The sequence below is a fragment of the Oculina patagonica genome, chromosome 1, assembly GCF_052425735.1.
Source record: "Oculina patagonica isolate OP01 chromosome 1, crgOcupat, whole genome shotgun sequence".
Classification (NCBI taxonomy): Eukaryota; Metazoa; Cnidaria; class Anthozoa; order Scleractinia; family Oculinidae; genus Oculina; species Oculina patagonica.
In genome coordinates this window covers 19,126,056-19,146,803 of record NC_135758.1, presented here as the reverse complement: position 1 = coordinate 19,146,803, position 20,748 = coordinate 19,126,056, and the positions used below count along the sequence as shown (strand labels likewise).

Genomic DNA, 20,748 nt, shown 5'->3' with positions numbered 1-20,748 from the left:
CTCTTACAAATTTTCAACACACAAAATTATATTCTTTTCAAAATCTTAGCCTCGGGTTTATTCTTAAAATGTTCTTTAAATTTCGCAAATTTCAGCCTCGATATTCTTGTAAAATAAATTCTTATAGAATTAAAAGAGTGCAATTGAGTCACGCATATGATCCTTCATTTTAGAAACGTCGCTGTTTCAACTTTGGCTTTCTCTGAAAAGATCCTTTTGAAAACAGTTTATGTCGCTAAGAGCTAGAAGATTGTTAGTAGTGATTTGGATATGTAAAATAGCATTTGTCAACAAAAAGTTTCCTTGATCAAGCTCTCGCCTTTAGCATTTAAGCTGTCTTTTCCACGTACCTAAAAATTTATATTTCTGTTTAAGCGTTTACATTGTATTTTTGCGTTTTGCTTTGGCTGGCCAGTTTGGTTTTTTTCTGTTATAAAGGTCATTCGATCCAGCCCTTAATCTCCCCATATATGGAAATTGGATGTTCTTATCCACGTATTTTTCGCATTGTTTATTTTCAGTTCCGCTGTCCTGTGCTGCCGAGATGCGGGCCTTACCAGCTGCCTTCTCATTGGCTGAGCCGATAAAGGACCCCGGCAATCAAATGCCAACAGCCTCTTACACCATGGGGATGAATCTCAATTCCTACAGTGATTGGGACGCTTAACTTGACCAGCGAGATGTTTGCCAGCATCAACTTGATTAATCGTGATTCCATGAGATGTAATGGCGTTATAATCGATGAAATAAAACTGTTAAAGCGTAAACCCGAATGACTATTTATCTCTTTAACAATCAATTGTTCGGCTTAAAAAGCTAGTAAAGGTGGCTCAAAACTTCATTCGAAATTTTTTTAAAAACGCTCGTATAGAAATTCTTCTAATTTTGCAAACCTCGAAAAAACCATCTCCAGTCAAAGATCAAGATAGACCTTTTACAAAAGTTTCCCTGTATAGCAAGAAAATCGGTCTATTGTAAAAATGGGTGGTGACGTTATAATGTTGCTATGGTAACTCCGATTTCAATTAAACGTACCTCATTTGAAGCTTTCATCTTTCTTAGTACAGCTGTATTTATCGATTTTCAGTTGTTTTGTTTACGGTGGCATACATGTTTCTCAAAGTTGAAAGGCATCGTCACTCAAAAACCCGCGATCGAGCCACCTTAAAACAGTGTTTAAAAAAGGCCCTTTTATAAGAGGTGGACTTCGCTAGCTTTCATTAGGTGGAATCAAGTCCCCAGTGCTTTTTTCCGAAAAGAAGACCGTTAAGAAGTCATTTCCACAAACTTTTCGCATGTTCCTCAAGACTTATTTTGTGAGAAAACCAGTCATTGTTTTCCATTATCCTAGGAGATGTTTATTGTCAGTCGATCAGTTTGTAGCGGGGATAAGCAGTCCCACTGCAACAACGGAATCAGCTTTCTTTTTTATATGTTTACTCCTCAGCTACAAGTTTACTAAATTAAAGCACTGGTATTACAACTCTTCTCTGAATGCTATTAAAATCTTGCACGCGCATTTTTAAAGAGACGATGCGATGGACTAGCATCTCATCCAGGGGGGAATAGCAATACTCCTAGTCGCTTAATGCTACAGAAACCGGGATAAGCTCCGGCTGTATGGGCCACTTGGCTCGGACACAGACTGTACCCTAGCTTAACATTATTCCGCCCACATCCACATATTAATACTAAGTTGTTTACGAGTTTCGGGCCAAACCAAAGGTGTCACCAGCAATACCTGCTGTGCAAATAAATTCCAAATCGTATTGTACAACTCTACAATACTCAAGATAAAATAACAATTACTTTTGTAAATGTCAATGTACATTCTTTTCAAATCAAACGAAATTAAAAGAAACTTAATAAAGTTTGTTATGGCTTCGCTTCGAAAAAGGCATATTTTGAAATAACAAAAAAAGTTCTAGCAGTCGAAATATTTTAGAAAACCTTACTGAAATACGATACTGAAGATCACTGTATTGAATAAACAACCCGTACAAAGTAGACTAACGTGTTATTGATAAGTTAGAATGTAATTGGTCACTCCAAACGCAAGAAGAATGCAATTACTTTTTCCGATGCGAAGCCAAACACTCGTAATTAAAAGAAAATTCTAAAGATACCGACAACGTTGTTACACTGAATTTAAACTGAATTTACATATAATATTTATTGATCACGATTCACTTTAATTTCGCGCGTTTTGTACTGATACTATCAAAATTCCAATTTTTTTTTCCAATTTTGTTTGTTGAACTTTTTTGCTCCATAAACTCTGTCTCTTGGGGTACTCAAATGGAAAAGAACAAGGACGGACACAACAACAATAGCTCGCATGTGATTGGTCACAATACCATGTAATATCATTTGCATGAAATATCTGAACTCACCCAAAGTTAATGAACCATTTAGTAAATATTCTGTTGGTGTCCGCAACTGAGTTAAGTTTTGCTGCAACTGCGAAAATGTCTGCCTCAGGCGAGGTAGGTGAATACTTTTGCTTTGTTGTATTTTTGTCGAGGTTACTTTTGCTTAGTTAACGGATTGCTGTTTCTGTGGAGTTCATTACGCACTGGTGTGTTCCTTCTCGCAGATTGTACTCCAAAATGCAGAGAAAGCGCTTCAGACGAAGAAACATCCAAAAGAAAATACCAAAGGTAATATTCATCGTAGTTATACATAAAACATGGATCAATTCATATGTGTTACATGTTCGTTTAATAGTTGTTTATTTTCTAGTTTTAAACTCTACATACTGCAGCATCACGTCACAAATTATATTCCCACTTCGAGTGTTTATTTCGCTTCGCTTGATGTAAGCACAGGTTCCCCAAGCCCACAATGAACAAATGGGAAAGATTTCCGCACAGGACCCTACATTAATTATGTATGCAACTATTTCATACTATCACTATGCATAAACAGCAATCATGAAAAGAACGAATCAGTCAGAAAATTGTATGCATAACTAATGTAGGGTCCTGTGCGGAAATCTTGCCAACAAATGTAAGGATTTGTAAGGTTTTTTACGGCCAGTATAGACAGCGAATAAAAATGACAATGAACACCAATTCAAGTCATTTTGGCTCTCTTCTGGTGTACAGGTGAACAAGGGAATAACAGGAGTTATAGAGTTAGATTATGGCTCATTGTGGACTTTTTCCTCAAAGAATGCAAAGACGCGGCTAAACTTGTAACAATGGCATTTGTTTGTTTGAAAAAGTGTGCAATTTGAGTCATCAGTTGTTTTTGTTGTTTTTGACTGTCCTAAACCCTTTTAACTGCATTTCAGTGAGTTTTTTTAATTTTAGTTCACCGTTACTAAAAAGGTGAAAAGTTGATTTAAATATTGCAGCCATCCACTGCATATGATATTGGGTTCAGTCATAATTTACTCATGCTGTGATATTTGTTTAGTGCCGATGACATGCGCAGCCGAGGTGCGTACATACCCTGCTGCCTTCTCATTGGTGGAGCCCATGACTGTTCCAGGAGTGATCGGATGTACAGAAGAAGGACCCCATTGTTCAGAAGTTGATGCTTAAGCGAACTCGCGAACGGAAAATCGCTCCAACGCTCACTTACTGTTCAGTTAAAGGTTTATAAACCAATAAAAATGTGTGTCACATGTGCAACAAGTATAAACTCATCTCTGGTTCATTTTCACAAAGAGATCACTGTGGGATTGCATCAGACGAGAATTCGTGCCCAATCACATTTTGACTCACCAAAAGCTGCCGGCAAAAACAGGTTTATTCAGGTTTAACCGATTAAGATCTGTAACTTAACTACATACTACAGGTTGCAATTAAGTTGCAAACATTTTTCTCTATCTTCTGTTTTTTTATTATTTTGTCTTTTGCTTTTGGCAACATGTTGTTCTTCTACAGAGATGGGATAGCAAGGTCTTGCTACTTAAAACTATTCCGCACATTTAAACCGGTTTCAAATAAAACCTCTACATCACAATGATTTAATCAAAATTTCACAAAAAGATAAAGAACGTCAAATGTTCAAATGTGGGTCATAACAGTGTGGTCTACATACCAGAAGTCCCGCGTATAAATTGTTTTCGTTTATTTTATACAACCGAAACTAATAATGTCAGTCTTAAATTTGGATCTCTTAAGTTCATTCATTTATTCACTGCTTGTGGCTCTGGAAGAGTTTGCTTCATCTTTACCCAGAAGGTATCGCGCAACGTGTTCGCACACTTTAAGACCAAGACTGTTTTCTAACCAGAGCCAGGCTCCTCCGGGATTACATTCGAGGAATATGACGTCATCACCGCGCTCTAAGAAGTCGTAAGCGCCAAAAACCAAGCCTGCTTTCTCGTGGAACTCTAGCAAGCGCTCTTTAAATGACTCAGTTACCTGTTAAAAAATGAAAGAAATAAATGCGAGGAAGTCAAATTCGTGGGGACTGGGGAATCGAACAGCTAAACATCTATAAGCAACGGAACAATAGATCCTAAAAGCTCCGTAAAGGACGGACCATTTGATTTTTGGGGTAGAGTTGTTGCCCAATTTCTCCGGAGTAAGATTTTTTTGATCATTGATATTTGCAAGAATTTCAGTCTTTTACCAACTCTATGTTAACAAAGAGGGACTTGGTTGAATTGTAATCCGTGCTTACTTCTGCATGATTTTTTACTCCTACTTTCCTTGTTCGAGAATTTTTTCGTAATTGCCCAATCCCCCCCCTTTCAAAATTCAATGGTCCGTCCCTAAAAGCTACATGCTGTGTTATAACCGTGATAAGATGATTATACCTGTGCTATACTGTACATCTCGTCCTTTTCCTGGCATCGTCTCCAATCCAAGCGATCTTTCTTCTCATCAAGTATCTGCGAAGCAATGCAGGCAACAAACACTGCTCGACCAACGACGGTGATACGCAAATCTGATTTCCTTTCCACCAGCTCCTGGTAGATAGCTGGACACTGTGTTACACTTGCCCGGGACACGGATGGAAATTCTTTTGTGATCTCTGTTGTGTATAGCAGTTTATCTGGCGGCACAAATAGAGGCGTTAGGCTTTTGAATATCACTCGTCCGTGATCCACTTGCTGGAAGATTTTTTCCACGGCTGTTGGGTTGTTTGTGATGGTGGTCTGTGGCACAGTCAGCCCAACTTGTTGCGCGAGCTTCAGTTGATGCGGTTTACAGTTTATCAGCTCCGAGGCCCCCAGCGGGTTCAACCACCTCGCGTGAGGCAGATACGACGCGAGTGAACGAATCACCGATTTCCACTCCTTTAAGGCGAAGTCTTTGGCAATGAGACCTTGGAGATCTTCATTTGCTGAAAGAACGGCCGGTTTCCAGCGATACCACACAGACCTGATCGATTCGGCACTGATGCGTTCGTCATCCACAACAATAGTACAGCTAGGACCTTGCTCTGAGAGATTTCCGGCGGTGATTTCGATGAAATGGCTTCCACAAAGAGGGTTGAATAGCACAACTCTTGCCTTGCTGTCTATTGCTTTCACATGTTTATCGACCTCTTGAATATGCGGGTCTTCCGCGCTGCCAATACACAGAATTGTGTTAGCCATCGTTGATACAGCAGGTTTTCGCCGCTAAGCGTTCAGGTTAAAAATTGTGAAATCAGTGTCACACGATTGAAAAGTGAAAGGAAAACAGGGAAATATTCTTTGCATCCGGAATTTCTTGGAAACTTGACGCGACCAGCGTGGGCTATTACTGCTGACGAAAACGAATAGAATATAATCCCTTTGAAACGGGTCTCGATAATTACGTTACATTATGTCACGGCCTTATTTAAATGGTAATTTGCAATGGAAATTTGTCCGCTGTGTTGTAAATAGAATGATTTTAATCTTTCTATTTTCTCTCGTTATCTAAAGCGAATAGTATCGCATGCTGATAAGATCGGTGTCTTCTTGAAATTACAAAAATGAAAGTCAATTAAAGAAAAGTCCAAAAACAATCCAGCGTCAATTCAACAATAGAGGCAATTTTCAAAAGATGAAAATATCCTTCTAACAAATGTAAATTAATATCTTCCATATCTCCTGATTGTGAGGGAAATTTCCCAAAATTCTTAGAATCGTTAAAAAAATAATCGTACTTTTCTGGCTAAAAAACAAGAACGTATAAACAATCAAATTCTGGGAAAATGAAAATCGATGCCACGATGATTCGATACAGACCCACGACACTATTCTCAAACAAAACACGAAAAGTCACACATCACGAATTGTCTTTCAAAAGGCGATGTTGATATCATCTCCGCGAAAATGAAAGCCCTCGGGTTAGATATTAGCATTTCTTAATACAAAGGGCAAGAAACTTAGATAGGTCTTTATACAACTGGTGCATACGTTTCAGCTGCGTTTACCAAGCGGTGTTAAAAAAGCTTGAGGTAAGAAATGTTATCTTGGTAAAGCCTACTTTAACAGTTGTTTTATACGTTTACTAAGAAAGAAATTATCCTAAAAAGCTTAACAATGAAGTAGAAGGGTAAAACAATCGCTCACTGTGAGTCGATCAAGAGTAGCACGCATTTTCCTTTCACTTTTTTAGTTGTGTGACACGTACTGACTTCATAATAGATGGAGTATAGCCCAAGGGCACCGTATTTTCTCGATTGCTGGTCTCGAATAAACGCCGAGTTTCTAAGGTGATGTTGCAAATAAGCCCCTCAAGCATTTATTTGAGGTTAAGGCAAGCTTTATTAATTAGTTGTAGCGTTACGATATCTGTTTTTCAGAAATAATAAATAAAAACGCCGGGTCCACCAAATCAATAATGTCCTATCACAATGTATGCGGTAAACCTCGGGGTAAACCCCATAAAATCTGTCAGTTACTCAGCCGTAACAATCTCGTCGATTACAATGGATGCCGCCAAAGTGTACCAGTTACGTAGAAGCAACATTATCGATCACATTGGATGGGGTACTGAAATTCCTGTGTAAACCGCCAAAATTCTGCCAGTTACTCAGAGCAGCAACATTATCGATCACAATGGATGGGGTAGACCCCAGAGTAAGCCCGGCCCTAAAATCCGTCAGTTACTAAGAAACAGTCCCGTTAATGCATGCGTCAACACTTTCCAGTTAAATATTCTGAAAGAGGCCATACCGCTACAAAATCTTTTGAAACTTCGTAAGAGGAAGATCGAAGTAATTTCACTACACGCCGCGACTGCGAAATTGTCTGCATCCAGCGAGGTACGTAATCTATTTTTGCCAGTTTTATTGCCAATGTTACTTCTGTTGTATGTTTTCCGTCGTTATTTAGGTGAAAATACTGCGTTAATGCAAATTAACGAGGGCATTTTGTTTGGTAGATGGAAGCTATCAAGTCTGTCCCTGAGAAACGCGATGGTCCAAAGGAGAAACCTTCAGGTATCAGAAAACTCATTATGTCCTCTGAATTCTTTAACACAGCACACTGAATGCAGTATTTTGGAGAGATCTTATGCACGATCAATCCAAAACAACGATGTGCCTTCCTAGAACTAAACGTGCCAATTCGTTGAACTTTTGAAATAGCTATTTTGTTTACAGGAGTGAGCTCTGAAACTCACGAACAGAGAAACCTCTGCAATACGTTATATTTTTTGCCAATGTTTTATTGGATTTAATATGTCCCCCTTTCAGTCAGTTTCAGTAAGCAAGTTTTCTAAAAGATGCTTCGGTGAGCAGATTCTCCAAAACATACTTGAGTAAGCAGACTCTCCCGCTGGGAGATTTATAGCGATTTCGATATGTAAAATAGCATTTGGAAAAGAAACGACCGAGTCCTTGACCAAGCTCTCTCGCCTTTAGCTATGGCTGCTATAACTGTCTAATTTCTCGTACTGAACTGAAAATTTATTGTTTGTTCATGTGCGCGAGTTTATGGTTCGGTTCAAGCAATAGTTACTACTAACTATGGTTCAAGCTACGTTTTGCTCGAGAGCGATTTGGCTATTTCATGGACAATTTGGTTTGGCTGTTATAGCTAGTCGAACCAGTCAATCCAGCTCTCTCTATTTAACAATTATTCCATGAGTCCGCGTTGGATACGAGGTGGTAAATAGCCAACGAGGCGCGAAGCGCCGAGTTGGCTATAACGACTCGTATCCAACAAGGGCGAATGGAATAATTGTTTTATTAAATTCTTCTCAAGTTCACTGAACTTGAAAATCGAATGGACATTTCATTTTGATGTAAACGAAGTGATAGTATGAGGAGGCGCGAAAATTTCTGGCGCGGTGTTCACTTCTTGAGTTGAATGAAACATACGAGGAAAGCGAGCAAGAGAGTTTTCTTCAGAAGATTTTCCTCAAACAATCCCCTCTAAAGTCGTCTAAATATCATGGAAATTGTGACAACAGTTAAGATTTGATTGATCAGAACATGAAAATATGCGCTATATAAATTAGCAAATTATTATTATTATTATTTACGAGAAGATCCGAAGCAAAACCTTTTCTGGAAACTACAAGTCTTGTGCAAGTCGAACGAGGCAAGTGTTTAATTTGTACTTCTTTACGGCTCCACGGCTGTCATCAAGACTGCTATATTATTTGAAGCGAAATTGAGCTCAAAGTGGAACAGGTTTACTAAAGTATGAAAGGACAAAACCAAGATTGAAAGGTAACAAACTTTACTGAAGTGCTGAGCCTAGTTTTATGACGTACACTGAATGAAACTGTGTCAGTTTGCCGTTCTTTCGTAAATTATTTGCTGCTTTTATACTTTATTCACTCGCTCTTGCTGTGCGTTCAGTTTAAAAGTATTATTAATTACACTTTTCGCATCTATCCTTTTGTTTTGCGTAGTTTAATTTACTATGGCATTTCTTTGGTTTTTGTAGGCACCGCTAATTATTTCTTGTTCATAAAGCTCGCCAAATTTGCTGTTCAAAACCATTTTGATGGAACTGTCGCTTCCCGCAGAAAAATTTTAGTTTGGCAACAGTAACGCAATCATTTTCCAAATAAGGTCAAACTAAGGTATACGAGCTGACAACCGGGATTGAGTGAACCAATCAGAATGCTAGAAATGCAATATCCGTGGCTGAAAATTTAATAATAGCTATATTAAATTCTCAACCTCGGATATTGCATTTCTAGCTTTCTGATTGGTTCACTGAATCCCGGTTACCAGCTCGTATACCTATGTTTGACCTTATATGGGAAATGAGTGCGGCAAGTGCCGCTCAGCGTAAAATTTTTCTGCGGGAAGCGACACTTCCATCAGAAAAAATGGTTGAAAACAGCAAATTTGGCGAGCTTTGTGAACAAGAAAAAATCAGCGGTGCCTACAAAAACCACAGAAATGCCATAGTAAAATTTAATTACGCAAAACAAAAGGATTGATGAGAAAAATTTAATTAATAAACTTGTAAACGAACAACAAGAGCGAGTGAATAAAGTAGAAAAGCAGAAAATAATTTACGAAATAACGGCAAAATGACAGTTCCTTTTAGTGTTCGTCTTAAAATTAGGCTCAGCACTTCTGTAAAGTTTATTACCTTTCAATCTTGGTCTTGTCCTTTTAAACTTCAATAAATCTGTTCCGCTTTGAGTTCAATTTCGCTTCAAATAATATAGCAGTCTTGATGACAGCCGTACAATGTAAACACTTGCTTCGTTCGACTTGCACAAGAAGTGTAGTTTCCAGAAACGCTTTTGCTTCGGATCATCCCGTAAATCTTAACTGTTGTCACAATTTCCAAGATATAAAGAAGACTTTAGAGAAGATTGTTAGATAAAAATCTTGGGAAGAAAACTCCGGCTTCGCTCGCTTTCCTCTCGTGTTTCATTCAACTCAAAAAGTGAACACCGCACCACAAATTTTCCCGCCTCCTCATACTATCACTTCGTTTACATCAAAATGAAATGTCCAGTCGATTTAAACTTAAAGAAGAATTTAATAAAACAATTATTCTATTCGCCCTTGTTGGATACGAGTCGTTATAGCCAACTCGGCGCTTCGCGCCTCGTTGGCTATTTACCACCTCGTATCCAACGCGGGCTTATAGAATAATTGTTAAGTATACATATCTCTATATTGTTTATTTTCAGTTCCGCTGTCCTGTGCTGCCGAGATGCGGGCCTTACCAGCTGCGTTCTATTTGGCTGAGCCGATGAAGCCTGGTAAGCAGATGCCGCCGACCAACACTTACACAGGAGTAAATGTTAATTCCTTTGGTGATATTGACTCTTAACGTCACAAGCGACATGTCAGCCAGCATCATGGTGACTGGACAAAACCTCATTGGAGATTCATTTTCGGAAGAACAATGTCAAAACACAATTTGCATGTCTGTAATAAAAAGGGAAATTTCCTTTTTTTCTTAGAATAATAAATAATTCAATCAAACACCCAGATTCTTGTTCTATTAAAAATTTTACTCTTTAGAACACTGAAAGTTCTGAAACTCCCGTGTGCACTAAAATTTCTGGGAGAATTAATATTGATGGAGGGTCATAAAAAAATTCAAAGACTCTTTGCCAATACAGATGCGGTCCTGCTTTTAATTATTTACAACACGACATATCAAATTGAAGGATCGATCGTCTAGTCATGTGAATATTGTGCTTTCTTTGAAACAGGTTTTGAACCCCCTGCCGACCCCCGCTGTTAACGGCTGTCGTCGCAAATTTTCTTCCACATGAAAATTACAGTTTAAAGGCATTTACTCAAGCCTGCTGTCGGAGCGTTATTTTGTTTCCCATTAATTTTTTTCGTCCCAGTTTTAACTGTTTTCAGTTATGCCTCACTTAAACAAAGACTGGGATAAAAGTGTCCTTTTATCTTAAATATTCGTGGTAAATAAAAGTTACATCGAAAAGCGGGGGAAAAAGTTGAATGGTTGGCGGTTAGGTTCTGCAACTAAATAATAGCTACTGATTGGCTGAGCTTACAACTACCCTATGCTCTGGTTGGGCAGGCAATGAAACACGTCATCAACTGGAACACAGCGTACAATGCTGTTCTGGGAACCACCGCCGGAGATGGAAGTATTCGCTATCTGACTTCTTTTTCATACTCCTGGGATACCAGATACAAATGTTTCATAATGAAAAATGTAAAATATTATTTCTACGTCACGGACCACGTCCATATCGACGGCAGTCGTAAAATAATCATAATAAAACCTAAAAAATTTTGCCAAAACACTCCATTTTTAAAACTTTTACTGTAGCAAGGCTGTTTGCTTTTCATATTTAAGTTATTAAACCAAGAAATCAAAACATTAGGCACTGTTAAATCGTTATAACATGATTTTATAATGTATTAAAGATAAGCTAGACTTTTTAAAGATAAGTTCATTGGTGTTTTCCTTTGCAGAACATTCTTTTCAACTGAATCATGAGCAGTCCTGAAGAAAGCACACGTGACCCAGTCATCAAGACCCTGTGCGAAAAATCGAACCTGCTTGCTTTTGTAGAGGGACAGAAAGAGTATAAAAAATCTGTGAAAAGATTGTTCAATGGAAGTCCTTCCAACAAACCTAAAGCAGTCATCAAACCCAAGACTGCGGACGAAGTATGTCACGTGCTGCAGTACGCCTCAGCCAATCAGCTCCGAGTATCAGTACTTGGTGGAGGGCACGACCCTAAAGGTAAGCAGCATGCGCAGTGACTTTTCCGTTTTCCCGCCAAGTAAGTAACGCGACTTTTTCCGCGCTTTCCCGGCCGCCCGCGGCGTTTTTAGTTAGTACGGATTTGGATTGGTTTCGTGCACCATTTGTCATAAGTCAGGCTTTCCCCGTGTCCTGAACGCCAACAAGTTAAACCAATAGTTGTGCATTAGGCAGTGTGCAATGCCCATGACACAAGTTGGTCAGAAAACATGGCAATGGGAACTTACTTAGTGGGGTTTGCGGTGTCGTTGATAAAAGACGTTGTTATGAATGATAAGGTAAGGTTAAGTCTGCATTCGATCCTAGTGGCTCATCAGGCCGGAGCCTATCCCAGTTTCAGTAGCAGGAAACGACTATTTTAGGACTATTCTACTCCCCTCTCCCCTGGATGGGATTCTAGTCCATCGCAGGGTTATTAAATTCGCCGGTACCCATTTTTTTACACACCTGGGTGGAGAGAGGCACAATGAGAGTAAAGACTAAGAGTCTTTCCCAAAAATACAAAACAATGACCCCGGCTAGGGCTGAAACCTGGACCGCTCGAGAGTTCAGTTGTCAATGATAAATACTTAAATTTATAAATGAATTAATAACTTATAGACTCTTTTAATATTCAGGGCTGGCTATTATTCGCGAAGGTCTTGTTCTTGATATGTCGGCAATGAAAGGCATAGACATAGACGTCGAATTAGCGTCAGCCTGGATCGAGGCAGGAGTGACCGTGAAGGATCTTGATGACGTCACGTGCCCCTTGGGTCTCGCTGCGGTGAATGGTTCCTGTAGTGATGTGGGTGTTATCGGTTTCACGCTGGGTGGAGGGTTCGGGTTTCTTAGCAGGACACAAGGGCTGGCAGTCGACAACTGTCTTCAAATGGAAATTGTCACAGCGACTGGCCAGCGGATTGTAGCATCACCGCAAGAGCACGAGCAGCTATATTGGGCACTGAGGGGAGCTGGGCAGGTGGGATATGGCGTGGTTACCAAGGCACAGGTCAAATTGCACAAGTTACAAGAGAAATATGTCGGAGGTACATTACTGTTGTTTATCAAGGTCTAACTTTCACTTTGATTACGAGGTGTCTTAAGCCTGGTTCACACTATAGCGACATATCAATAGACTAACAACATAGATATAAAAACGTAAAGGAAGGATTCGTTTTTTTCCTTATGTCGTTATGCCTATGTACCAGCTATGTAAATTATGTTGTGCTGAACCAGGCCTTTCGGTGTAGTTAAAATTGAGGCAAAGCAGAGCGGGACAAGTTTAAATTTTGTTATATATATTTTTTACCAAAAAAAAAATAATAAACTTGTGTATTGTTTATGCCGGAAAAATAAGTCGCAACTGAAAATGAGTCTGCTTGGTTAAAGTATTTTATACTTATGTCGTTCGCAGAGTCTTCTCTCTTCCTCCATTAGAGTGAAAACGTTGACTAAAGGGGCGTTTTCTCAACTTCTTTAGGACAAGTTCTGGTGAACAAATTGTAGACTTTACCTTATAGATAGCTTTTGGTTTACTTGAAACGAGGCCAAACATCGGTTTAGTACATATGTAACACATCCTTAGCCTTTCAAAATTGCGCAACACACGCTAGCTTGGAGCAAGTGATTACAACGAACTAGTAGCTTGATGCATAAAGTACACTAACAATTAATCGGAAGTTAAAATGTTATTTTGTGTTACATTTAACAGGCCGGTTTTGCTATCTTCCGATGACAGCAACGAAGCTTGGAGAATTCTTGCACGTTATGAACGAGTTCTGCAGAGAAGCAGAAGATGAAGTAACCTTTAATATTTACCTTATTACACAAATCCCTGGGGTTGCAGTCGACTACTTCTACGATGGACCCCCGTGTGACGCGGAGAGAAAACTCCTTCCCTTTCTCCGTAGTCTTACGGAGAAGTTCGGTTCCCCAGGGGAGAGCTCCTCTGCTATCGACGGCACGTGGCAAGAACAGACCACTTCTTACCTGGAATATCAACAGAGATTTGGAGCGGAACCTGAGAAAATGGGCAAGATGTGGAAGTCCGCTTTTCTTAGAGAATTAACTCCCGAGGTAAAACTTTCTCCCTTCTTGTTCTAAGCGCTCTGAGCACAGTATGTTAGAAATTCACAATTTTATAGGACAAGTTGTAGTGAAGGAATGGGGGACTTGAAGGTACGGTAATGCGTGACACAGTTCCTTTAAGCTGACGGTCTCATTGACCGATGAGGCCACATATTGACTTAGTATGATTGACGTATCCTTAGCCTAGGGCCATAACTAGCAAAAGGCAAGATGAGGCTCTTGCCTCGTCTAGATTTTTACCCAAAATTAAAAACAAAATATGTTTTGTTGGGAAAATAATCTCCAGGTGAACAAGATGAAATGCCTCATGAAAAATGTCTCGAAAGAGTTACAGAGCTTCTAGACTTCAAAAGCTTTTTGGAGGGCATGCCCCCAGAACCTCCTAGCAAGGTCTTGCCTCGTCTATGGTAAAGGTCTGGTTACGGCCATGCCTAGCCTTCCTTTCACGTAACTGTAATGGGAAATCAAAACGGTTTTGGTTGCAGAACAAGTTTGATCCTTGTTTTCGTTTTGTTTATTCACTCAAAACCTGACAGAAAATCTAATTCAGAGAAGGTTAACGTTTCATGTTTCTCTTGGCTATTTCAGGTCATTCAAATCATAATAACCCAGCTAGAATCGGCCCCAGTTGGTTCTGGTCCTCACACTATAGGTCTGGAGCTCCTGGGAGGAGAAATCAACCGAAAGTCACGTGATTCCTGCGCCTACGTACACAGAGATGCTCTTTTTCTGTACAGTGTGCAAGCCGTGTGGAAACCTCAAGACGAGGCTAATGGCACTGCGCATGCATGCAGACAGTGGGCAGAAGCAGCTGGTCAGTCATTGCTGGCTCACTCGCTCGGCTCATATCAGAATTACGCTGACTGCGTAGAAGCAACCAGTCAACAACGCTTGGAAAATTACTTCGGAAGGAGCAATTTACAAAGGCTGAAAACCCTAAAAAAGGAATATGACCCACATGGGGTATTAAATAAAGAACATTTTGAATTTTGAAAGCTTAAGTTTCGCTACTATAGAAAGGATTATAAAACTAGTCATATACAAACAATTAAAAAGCCTCTCTGAGACACTTCTTGTAATTTGTGATTGTTTGTTGAGTGTTTTCCCATGCACATTGGGTTTGCCCTTATCAAGCTTCAATACAGTACGAACTTGCATGGTAGATATGAGTCGGAGCCTCCGCAGATAACGAACATTGGCCATTTACCCACAAAATAAATAAACTAAAGTCTGTAAAGTCCAAAACGAACATCGGATATTACGAACCAAATTTTCGGCACCGACCAAGCTCGTGAAACCCGAGTTTCATTGTTGCGCTGTTTGTCCTAAAACTCCTTCTAAAGCGATCGATCAAAGATGCAATCGTCTGCACCTATAAAATGCAAGACACAATCGCTTGCCGAGCTTTAGCTTTCCCGCTTTTTCTTGGAGTTCTGATTGGTTAACTGTACTATTCGGCTTACGCAAGTTTTCCCGCGTTACACGTTGTTGCTTCGAGTTTTGATTGGTTTTCCGCACTATTTCGCTTACTCAAACCATCGCCCATCGGACCCGATGATGTAAAAAGGCAGAAGCGAGGACAATCTGAAGTTACTCGCGTTTAATCTTCGGTAGAGTTCAAACGAACAAATGCATTGTTGTATACATTTTAATGCAAGTTCTTACAATTCACTCAAAACTCAGTCACACTTATACCAGTCAGTGTGATAAATAAGTAAAAAACGAAACACACTTACTGATAAAATTATATATACACAAGTTAAAAAGATTAACTTTCAGTGAAAAACTGTCTAAACTGACAAAACGTGGGACAGTTTATTTACTGGACTTTGCAAACCAAAACCAAACCCAAGCACCTAATTACACCCGCTTTCAGTGTTACATGCATAGCTATCTTTCAGACATCGTCTTTTTAGTGCTGTTTGAAATGAGCCAATCAAAACCGATGCATACTGATGTTGATTTCACGCAAATGAGCCCACAAGTTCAAAAAGTCATGCTTGTGGGCTGTGATTGGCGGATTTTGATCCGTCTTGTTTGTTTAGCTTGTCGAAAGATCGATGTCAGTAGAAAGCCGCTATGCGCGTAACACTGAAAGCGGGTGTAAGTATGAACACATTAGGACTTCACTGTACCTAGACTGCAAAACAGAACGTTTTTTCGCAAAAGTGGTCTCGTTTGAAGACCGCGCTCGTTTGAAGTACGACTGTTTTGCAGCCTACACTGTTTCCTGCTTGGTCAATTCAGTAAACAATACGGTATTGGAGTTTCAGGACATTTCTAAAGATTTCCAGGTTCATGCAAATGCTGCCAAATCTAATAATCTTAATTACAGTGGTTCACTTTGTCAAAAATTATTCTGGGTTCATTTTTGGGACACGTTTCAATATTTATAGTTTCAAAGCAAGTGTACTGTACACGTTTTTCTTTAGTAAATATGTTAGACGATGTTGTAGCAAGCATTCTCACAGTGATATTAGATACACAGAATATAGCAACAGTACTTTTGTTCTACAAATGTGCAACAGTTCTCAGGAGGTCCTAAAACTTACTGTATATTTGTAGGTGAAAAATCACTTGGCCTACATAGAAACATTCCAAGCAGGCAATAAAACACTCCTTAGATTGTGCCCAATTGTTAACCTGATAAAGAAGTTAAAGTACAACTTGATAGTTTTAGGGTCTTTTAGCGCTGGACTCTTCCTTGGCCAGTACCAGTCCAGAGTTCCTTAAGTTCTACATCACAACCAAGATCTCTCAGGGCTGCCTTGGCTAAATCTTCACAATCATCCATCTTTCCATGTGCTTTCCTGATCAGGCTCTCAGCTCCTGCTTCCAGTATGATTTCACAGTGTTCTGGGTTACGGGCAACTAGATTACGCAGGGCCAGACAGGCTTGTTTCTAGAAAGATTGAGTAAATAATGCAGTACAGTTTAACTTGCCTAAATCATAACCAGTCCAGAATGAAGTGCAAGAAAACATGTAGGTGTGAATTTATTTTTTATAAACCTTTCATTTAAGCATTCAAAAAAACTTAGCTTTAAACACACGTGACCTACAATACGAACTAAAATACTGTCAAATAGTAAAGCAACAAAAATAAAATGCAGTAAATAAGTTTAAAAAATTTATAAATTGCAGAAACAGAAAGATATGATTTTATCTATTATTTAAACAGACTAATGGCGATTGGAACAGAAAATACTACATCTGTAGTAAAAAGAAAAAAATGCTTTATTTTATATATGCACTTTTAATATTTTCTCAATGTACCTGAACTCCAGCTGACTCAGCATGAATTTGCATTGCCTTCAAGATGGCCTCTACTCCTCCGGCACCAACAATAGCAGTGCAGTTTGCAGGGCTCCTTAATGCAATGGATCCGAGGGCTGCACAGCCTTGCTCTGCTACCATTGGCTGTTTGGCATGGGTAGTCATGGCAACAACAATAAGCCCCAGGCCTCCAGCATCAACAATGGAAGTCTTGACATCATCATTTCCTGCTATAGCTCTTAGAAGAGTGCACACCTGCTTAGCAATGTTCTGAATTTTGAGAAATAAAGAATTTTTCATATTATAGTCAGGCTGTGTAATAATTATCTGTTAAGTAAAACAATTTTTTGGATCACTGAGGAGTTAATTGTGTCAAAATTTCAAACAGGCTCAGTAACAAGCCTAGTTGACTTTTCTGGGCTCTAAAATTTACCTAAGTCTTTGTTTTCATGTGAAATTTCAGCAGGATTTAAGTTCTATTTCAGCCACCTAAATTAGCTGGCAGCCGGCCCTTAGTGATTTTCTGTGACACACCGTAGCTATTCAGCAAGTGGATAGCAAAAAGAGGTGTTTGGGATACCCAGAAAAATGTTCTTGACCTAATGGCCTGTTCTTGACCTAATGATAAGTGTGCAGGACTCCAGGTTTGTGCACTGGTTGGGGTCATTGTTTTGTATTCTTGGGTAAGACCTTGAGGGTTGTTAAAATAATTTGTACTGGTGAACTGTAATGGCAACCTTATAAGATATTGGGCATAACTTACAAGGGGCTACATGGAGCACCTGATCAAGGAGCTTCCATAACTTTAGAGACTGAGATAAGTGCAGGGCTGAAGACTGACTTTTTAGATGACTAGCCCAGTGGCTAGTGACAGCTTAAATTTTACAAGCCAAAACAGGTTTTTACTAGCCAAAACTGTTTAACTTGTATGTAACTATCAATTGGCAGACAGCAGTTTCTGTCATTCATTGCTTTCATTATGGAAAAGGCCTGATCATCATCCATTTGTGTTTGATTATTTCAGCATGTTGCTTAAATTTTAAGGTTTTAGATTCTATGATATAATGTCAACAGTGTACATAGTTGTACAATGTACATGCTACATGTAGTTTTCACTTCTCATTCTAGATTTCTGTTTTAGTGTTTCCTTCTCCATTTACATGTAGAGAATTTTGTACCTGAAATTTTTACTAGCCAAAACAGCTAGTAAAATCTGAAACCTACAAGCTACATGTAAAACAAAATTGTTACTGGTCTGTGGCCACCATAAGTCTCAAGCCCTGGGACTAATAAATTGCAGACTTACCTGGTTGCTAGTGTGGTCTTTTAGTAAATTCAGCACCATTTTCAACCCACCAAGATCAACTATATCCTTGCAATATTCATTTCTTACTGCTAAACGACTTAGGGTTACACACAGCTCACTGGCCATTTCAACATCTTTGCAGGTTTCCATGATTTCCAAAATCACAGCAAATGCATTCTCTGCAACAATCAACTTGGCGTGTTCATGGGCTTTTCCAAAGGCTACGCTCATGTCGTCATCAAATGTAAAAACACGTAGAGCTGTGCATGTTTCTTTAACAATCCCTGCTGATTGTCTGAATTCCTTTAAAGTAGCAACTAAGCAAGGTAAAACGTCATTGGCAACAAAAGTTTGTCGATTTGACTCGCTCTTGATGCAAGCAACTCTTATGGCTTTGACAATTTTCTCAACTAAAATCTCCTCTTTCAGTTCTTTCAAGCAATTTGACAGAAATTCAATCATTTTAGCATCAGCCAGATCTCCTTGGCCATGTAAAAATGAACTCAGGGCATCAAGACTGGCAGCAAGATTGTTTTTGTCTTTCAGTAAGTAACAATGGTTGCAGCTGGAGAAAAGCAAGATTAAGGCATCTTTGCTTGCTGCAAATTTTCTATTACTTTCACTTTTGTCACACTTCAGAGAGAAAACCCTCAATCCTTCCAGTAGAGATTGCGTTTCATCATCTTGTAACGATGCCCTTATCTTGTCCAAGGCATCTATATTTAGAACCAAAAAATATATATATATTAACTAATTTCAACTTACTGATTCTCACAACATGGACAATATATAATAACCAAAATAATAACAACTGCTTACGGATTGAACGCTCATTTGCTTATAATCATAAACCCCTAGGCAACCCATTCCCCCTCTATCCTCCCACCTCCCCCCCTCCCTTCTTGCTTCTTCTTTTTTCTTATCTCTCAACTGTAAAAACTTCTTGAGAAGAGTAGCATGACTTGTATAAACCCCCCAAGTCAAAATTAAGCTGCCTCAAGGCCCATCACAAAGTTGTCTTGGGGTTTTTTATAAAAGACTGAATTTCATCCCAGACGTTTAGGCTGTGTTATCACAAGAGTGGTTCCAAATGGATCTGGTCCAATAATCAGACTTGATAACTCTTTTGTTCCCTGCTATTTTTGTACACCTATCTGGACAATTCTTAGCCTTGCAAAAAAATCAGGACCAGTTCTCAAACTGCAGCATTCCAGTTGTAGTCTAGACTGCTCCCATATGAAGACCTCAGTCCGTTTTGGGACCGGCTGCATTGTGTTCACACAGGCCTTTCTAAATAAGTCCAGTCAATGATGCTGTATTCTTTACCTGGAGTGATCACCTGGTAGAAACAGTTGATTTAATCACATTGAATTGGTAGCAGACCACATCTGAGCAGGGCTGGAGTAAACAGACTCTCATAAAAGAAACTGTGCCAGGTAGCCTGTGTACAGCCAACCACTCTCCTCAAGAGAAATTTGTGGAGGGGGACAGGGGGACCTGAACCTCCCGGCTCCCATACCTTTTACTCCCGCCTCCCATTCCTTTCCGTAGCGGTTCTCTCCTCTTTATTCCATATTCATTGTGCAATATAACAAAATGTTCCGAGGTTTTACTCGTTTTCTTCTGGTTCCCGCCACCTAAGGAATACCACTTCCCGACCCTTTTCTCTCAGGCACCCGCCCCCTGTCCCCCTCCACAAATTTGGAAGGAAGCTGTACACTGCCAAGGAAACAGAGCTGGTCTGGTCCACTCTCACACTGTAAAGATTCCAAACAAGTCCTATGTGAACATAGCACCAGGGATAAAATATTATCCACCTGTTTCCATGGCGCTTAGAAAAGGGACCAGCAGTGTTAAAGATCTTTAAATATTTTGTGACAGATAGCACTAACCCATACCCCCTGGGCCCCTGAGGATGTTTAAAACTGGGAGACGCTCTCTCGCACTAAACTCCTCTAAAAATGGATTTTCGGTTGTCATAGCGGTCGATCCCGCATAAAGTGTAAACACATGCAGTATTTTGGCTTCAAGTTTTCTTTAGCCGGTACTTCATAAAAATTGGAGTTGCTACTAGACAACCAAAAGTATAACAAAGTATCTTTTTAAAAAGCCTCACCTTTGACGGGATTGCTGTGTTTTAGTTCACCTGTGTCTGGATCTTTAACATATGATGTGATCAAGTTCGACAAGTCAACGCCTTGAGTCTTGAACTGATCTATAGCGTCTTGAACTGCCTCGTGCAAATCCATTTCAAATTCTTCCATATTTTCGCGGACAACCGCATCGAATGTTTCTTGCGTAATCTGTTTGGGTTGTGCCATGGTATAACGGGGTATTTTTCTCAACACAAACGAAGATTTTACAAGAAGAACAAAGAATCAACGCCTCAAAATAATTTTTCCGCCATTTTCTTTGTAACTTTCGACCGCTGACCAGAATTCACTTCACGTGATTGCACGCGGCATTTCACGCGAGATCACGCAAGAA

General features: G+C 39.5%; 3 protein-coding genes and 2 long non-coding RNA genes across 6 annotated transcripts; 3 read left to right on the top strand and 2 right to left on the bottom strand.

Moving 5' to 3' along the window:
- The first annotated feature begins 2,190 nt into the window (after positions 1–2,190).
- LOC144661012 (uncharacterized) lies at positions 2,191–3,645 on the top strand. The gene is made up of 3 exons (XR_013572182.1): positions 2,191–2,486; positions 2,597–2,660; positions 3,421–3,645. It is a non-coding gene; the product is annotated as an uncharacterized LOC144661012 (long non-coding RNA).
- A 204-nt stretch (positions 3,646–3,849) lies between these two features.
- LOC144660750 (uncharacterized) lies at positions 3,850–5,701 on the bottom strand. The gene is made up of 2 exons (XM_078521491.1): positions 4,775–5,701; positions 3,850–4,376 (listed from the first exon to the last, which is right to left on the bottom strand). Exons 1-2 carry the CDS (start codon positions 5,558–5,560, stop codon positions 4,143–4,145), a joined length of 1,020 nt encoding a protein of 339 aa, XP_078377617.1. The 5' UTR covers positions 5,561–5,701; the 3' UTR covers positions 3,850–4,142.
- Positions 5,702–6,062: 361 nt separating this feature from the next.
- LOC144660660 (FAD-linked oxidoreductase DDB_G0289697-like) lies at positions 6,063–14,760 on the top strand. Of its 2 annotated transcripts, XM_078521353.1 has the most exons (5): positions 6,063–6,390; positions 11,317–11,590; positions 12,229–12,639; positions 13,305–13,669; positions 14,270–14,760. In XM_078521353.1, the coding sequence occupies exons 2-5, from the start codon at positions 11,338–11,340 to the stop codon at positions 14,672–14,674; spliced, it is 1,434 nt and encodes a 477-aa protein (XP_078377479.1). In that variant the 5' UTR covers positions 6,063–6,390; positions 11,317–11,337; the 3' UTR covers positions 14,675–14,760. The 2 variants fall into 2 exon arrangements, with proteins under 2 accessions (XP_078377479.1, XP_078377471.1); XM_078521345.1 differs by lacking the exon at positions 6,063–6,390 and having other exon boundaries at positions 10,839–11,590.
- Positions 7,096–10,344, top strand: LOC144661100 (uncharacterized). Its single transcript, XR_013572204.1, has 3 exons — positions 7,096–7,200; positions 7,320–7,377; positions 10,047–10,344. It is a non-coding gene; the product is annotated as an uncharacterized LOC144661100 (long non-coding RNA).
- A 506-nt stretch (positions 14,761–15,266) lies between the features above and the next one.
- LOC144660675 (armadillo repeat-containing protein 6-like) lies at positions 15,267–20,684 on the bottom strand. Its single transcript, XM_078521364.1, has 4 exons — positions 20,378–20,684; positions 18,262–18,977; positions 16,956–17,225; positions 15,267–16,583 (listed from the first exon to the last, which is right to left on the bottom strand). Exons 1-4 carry the CDS (start codon positions 20,580–20,582, stop codon positions 16,368–16,370), a joined length of 1,407 nt encoding a protein of 468 aa, XP_078377490.1. The 5' UTR covers positions 20,583–20,684; the 3' UTR covers positions 15,267–16,367.
- Positions 20,685–20,748: the final 64 nt, after the last annotated feature.

Bases quoted from the DNA above. Each gene is read 5' to 3' on its own strand.
- LOC144660750 (XM_078521491.1), bottom strand. From the start codon at position 5,560: ATGGCTAACACAATTCTGTGTATTGGCAGCGCGGAAGACCCGCATATT. The intron at 4,377-4,774 runs GTATAATCATCT...ATTTTTTAACAG, and splicing joins AGATGTACAGTATAGCACAG to GTAACTGAGTCATTTAAAGA.
- LOC144660660 (XM_078521353.1), top strand. From the start codon at position 11,338: ATGAGCAGTCCTGAAGAAAGCACACGTGACCCAGTCATCAAGACCCTG. The intron at 12,640-13,304 runs GTACATTACTGT...TACATTTAACAG, and splicing joins ACAAGAGAAATATGTCGGAG to GCCGGTTTTGCTATCTTCCG. The intron at 13,670-14,269 runs GTAAAACTTTCT...TGGCTATTTCAG, and splicing joins TTAGAGAATTAACTCCCGAG to GTCATTCAAATCATAATAAC.
- LOC144660675 (XM_078521364.1), bottom strand. From the start codon at position 20,582: ATGGCACAACCCAAACAGATTACGCAAGAAACATTCGATGCGGTTGTC. The intron at 18,978-20,377 runs GTGAGGCTTTTT...TTCTAAATATAG, and splicing joins ACACAGCAATCCCGTCAAAG to ATGCCTTGGACAAGATAAGG. The intron at 16,584-16,955 runs GTACATTGAGAA...CAATCTTTCTAG, and splicing joins CTGAGTCAGCTGGAGTTCAG to AAACAAGCCTGTCTGGCCCT.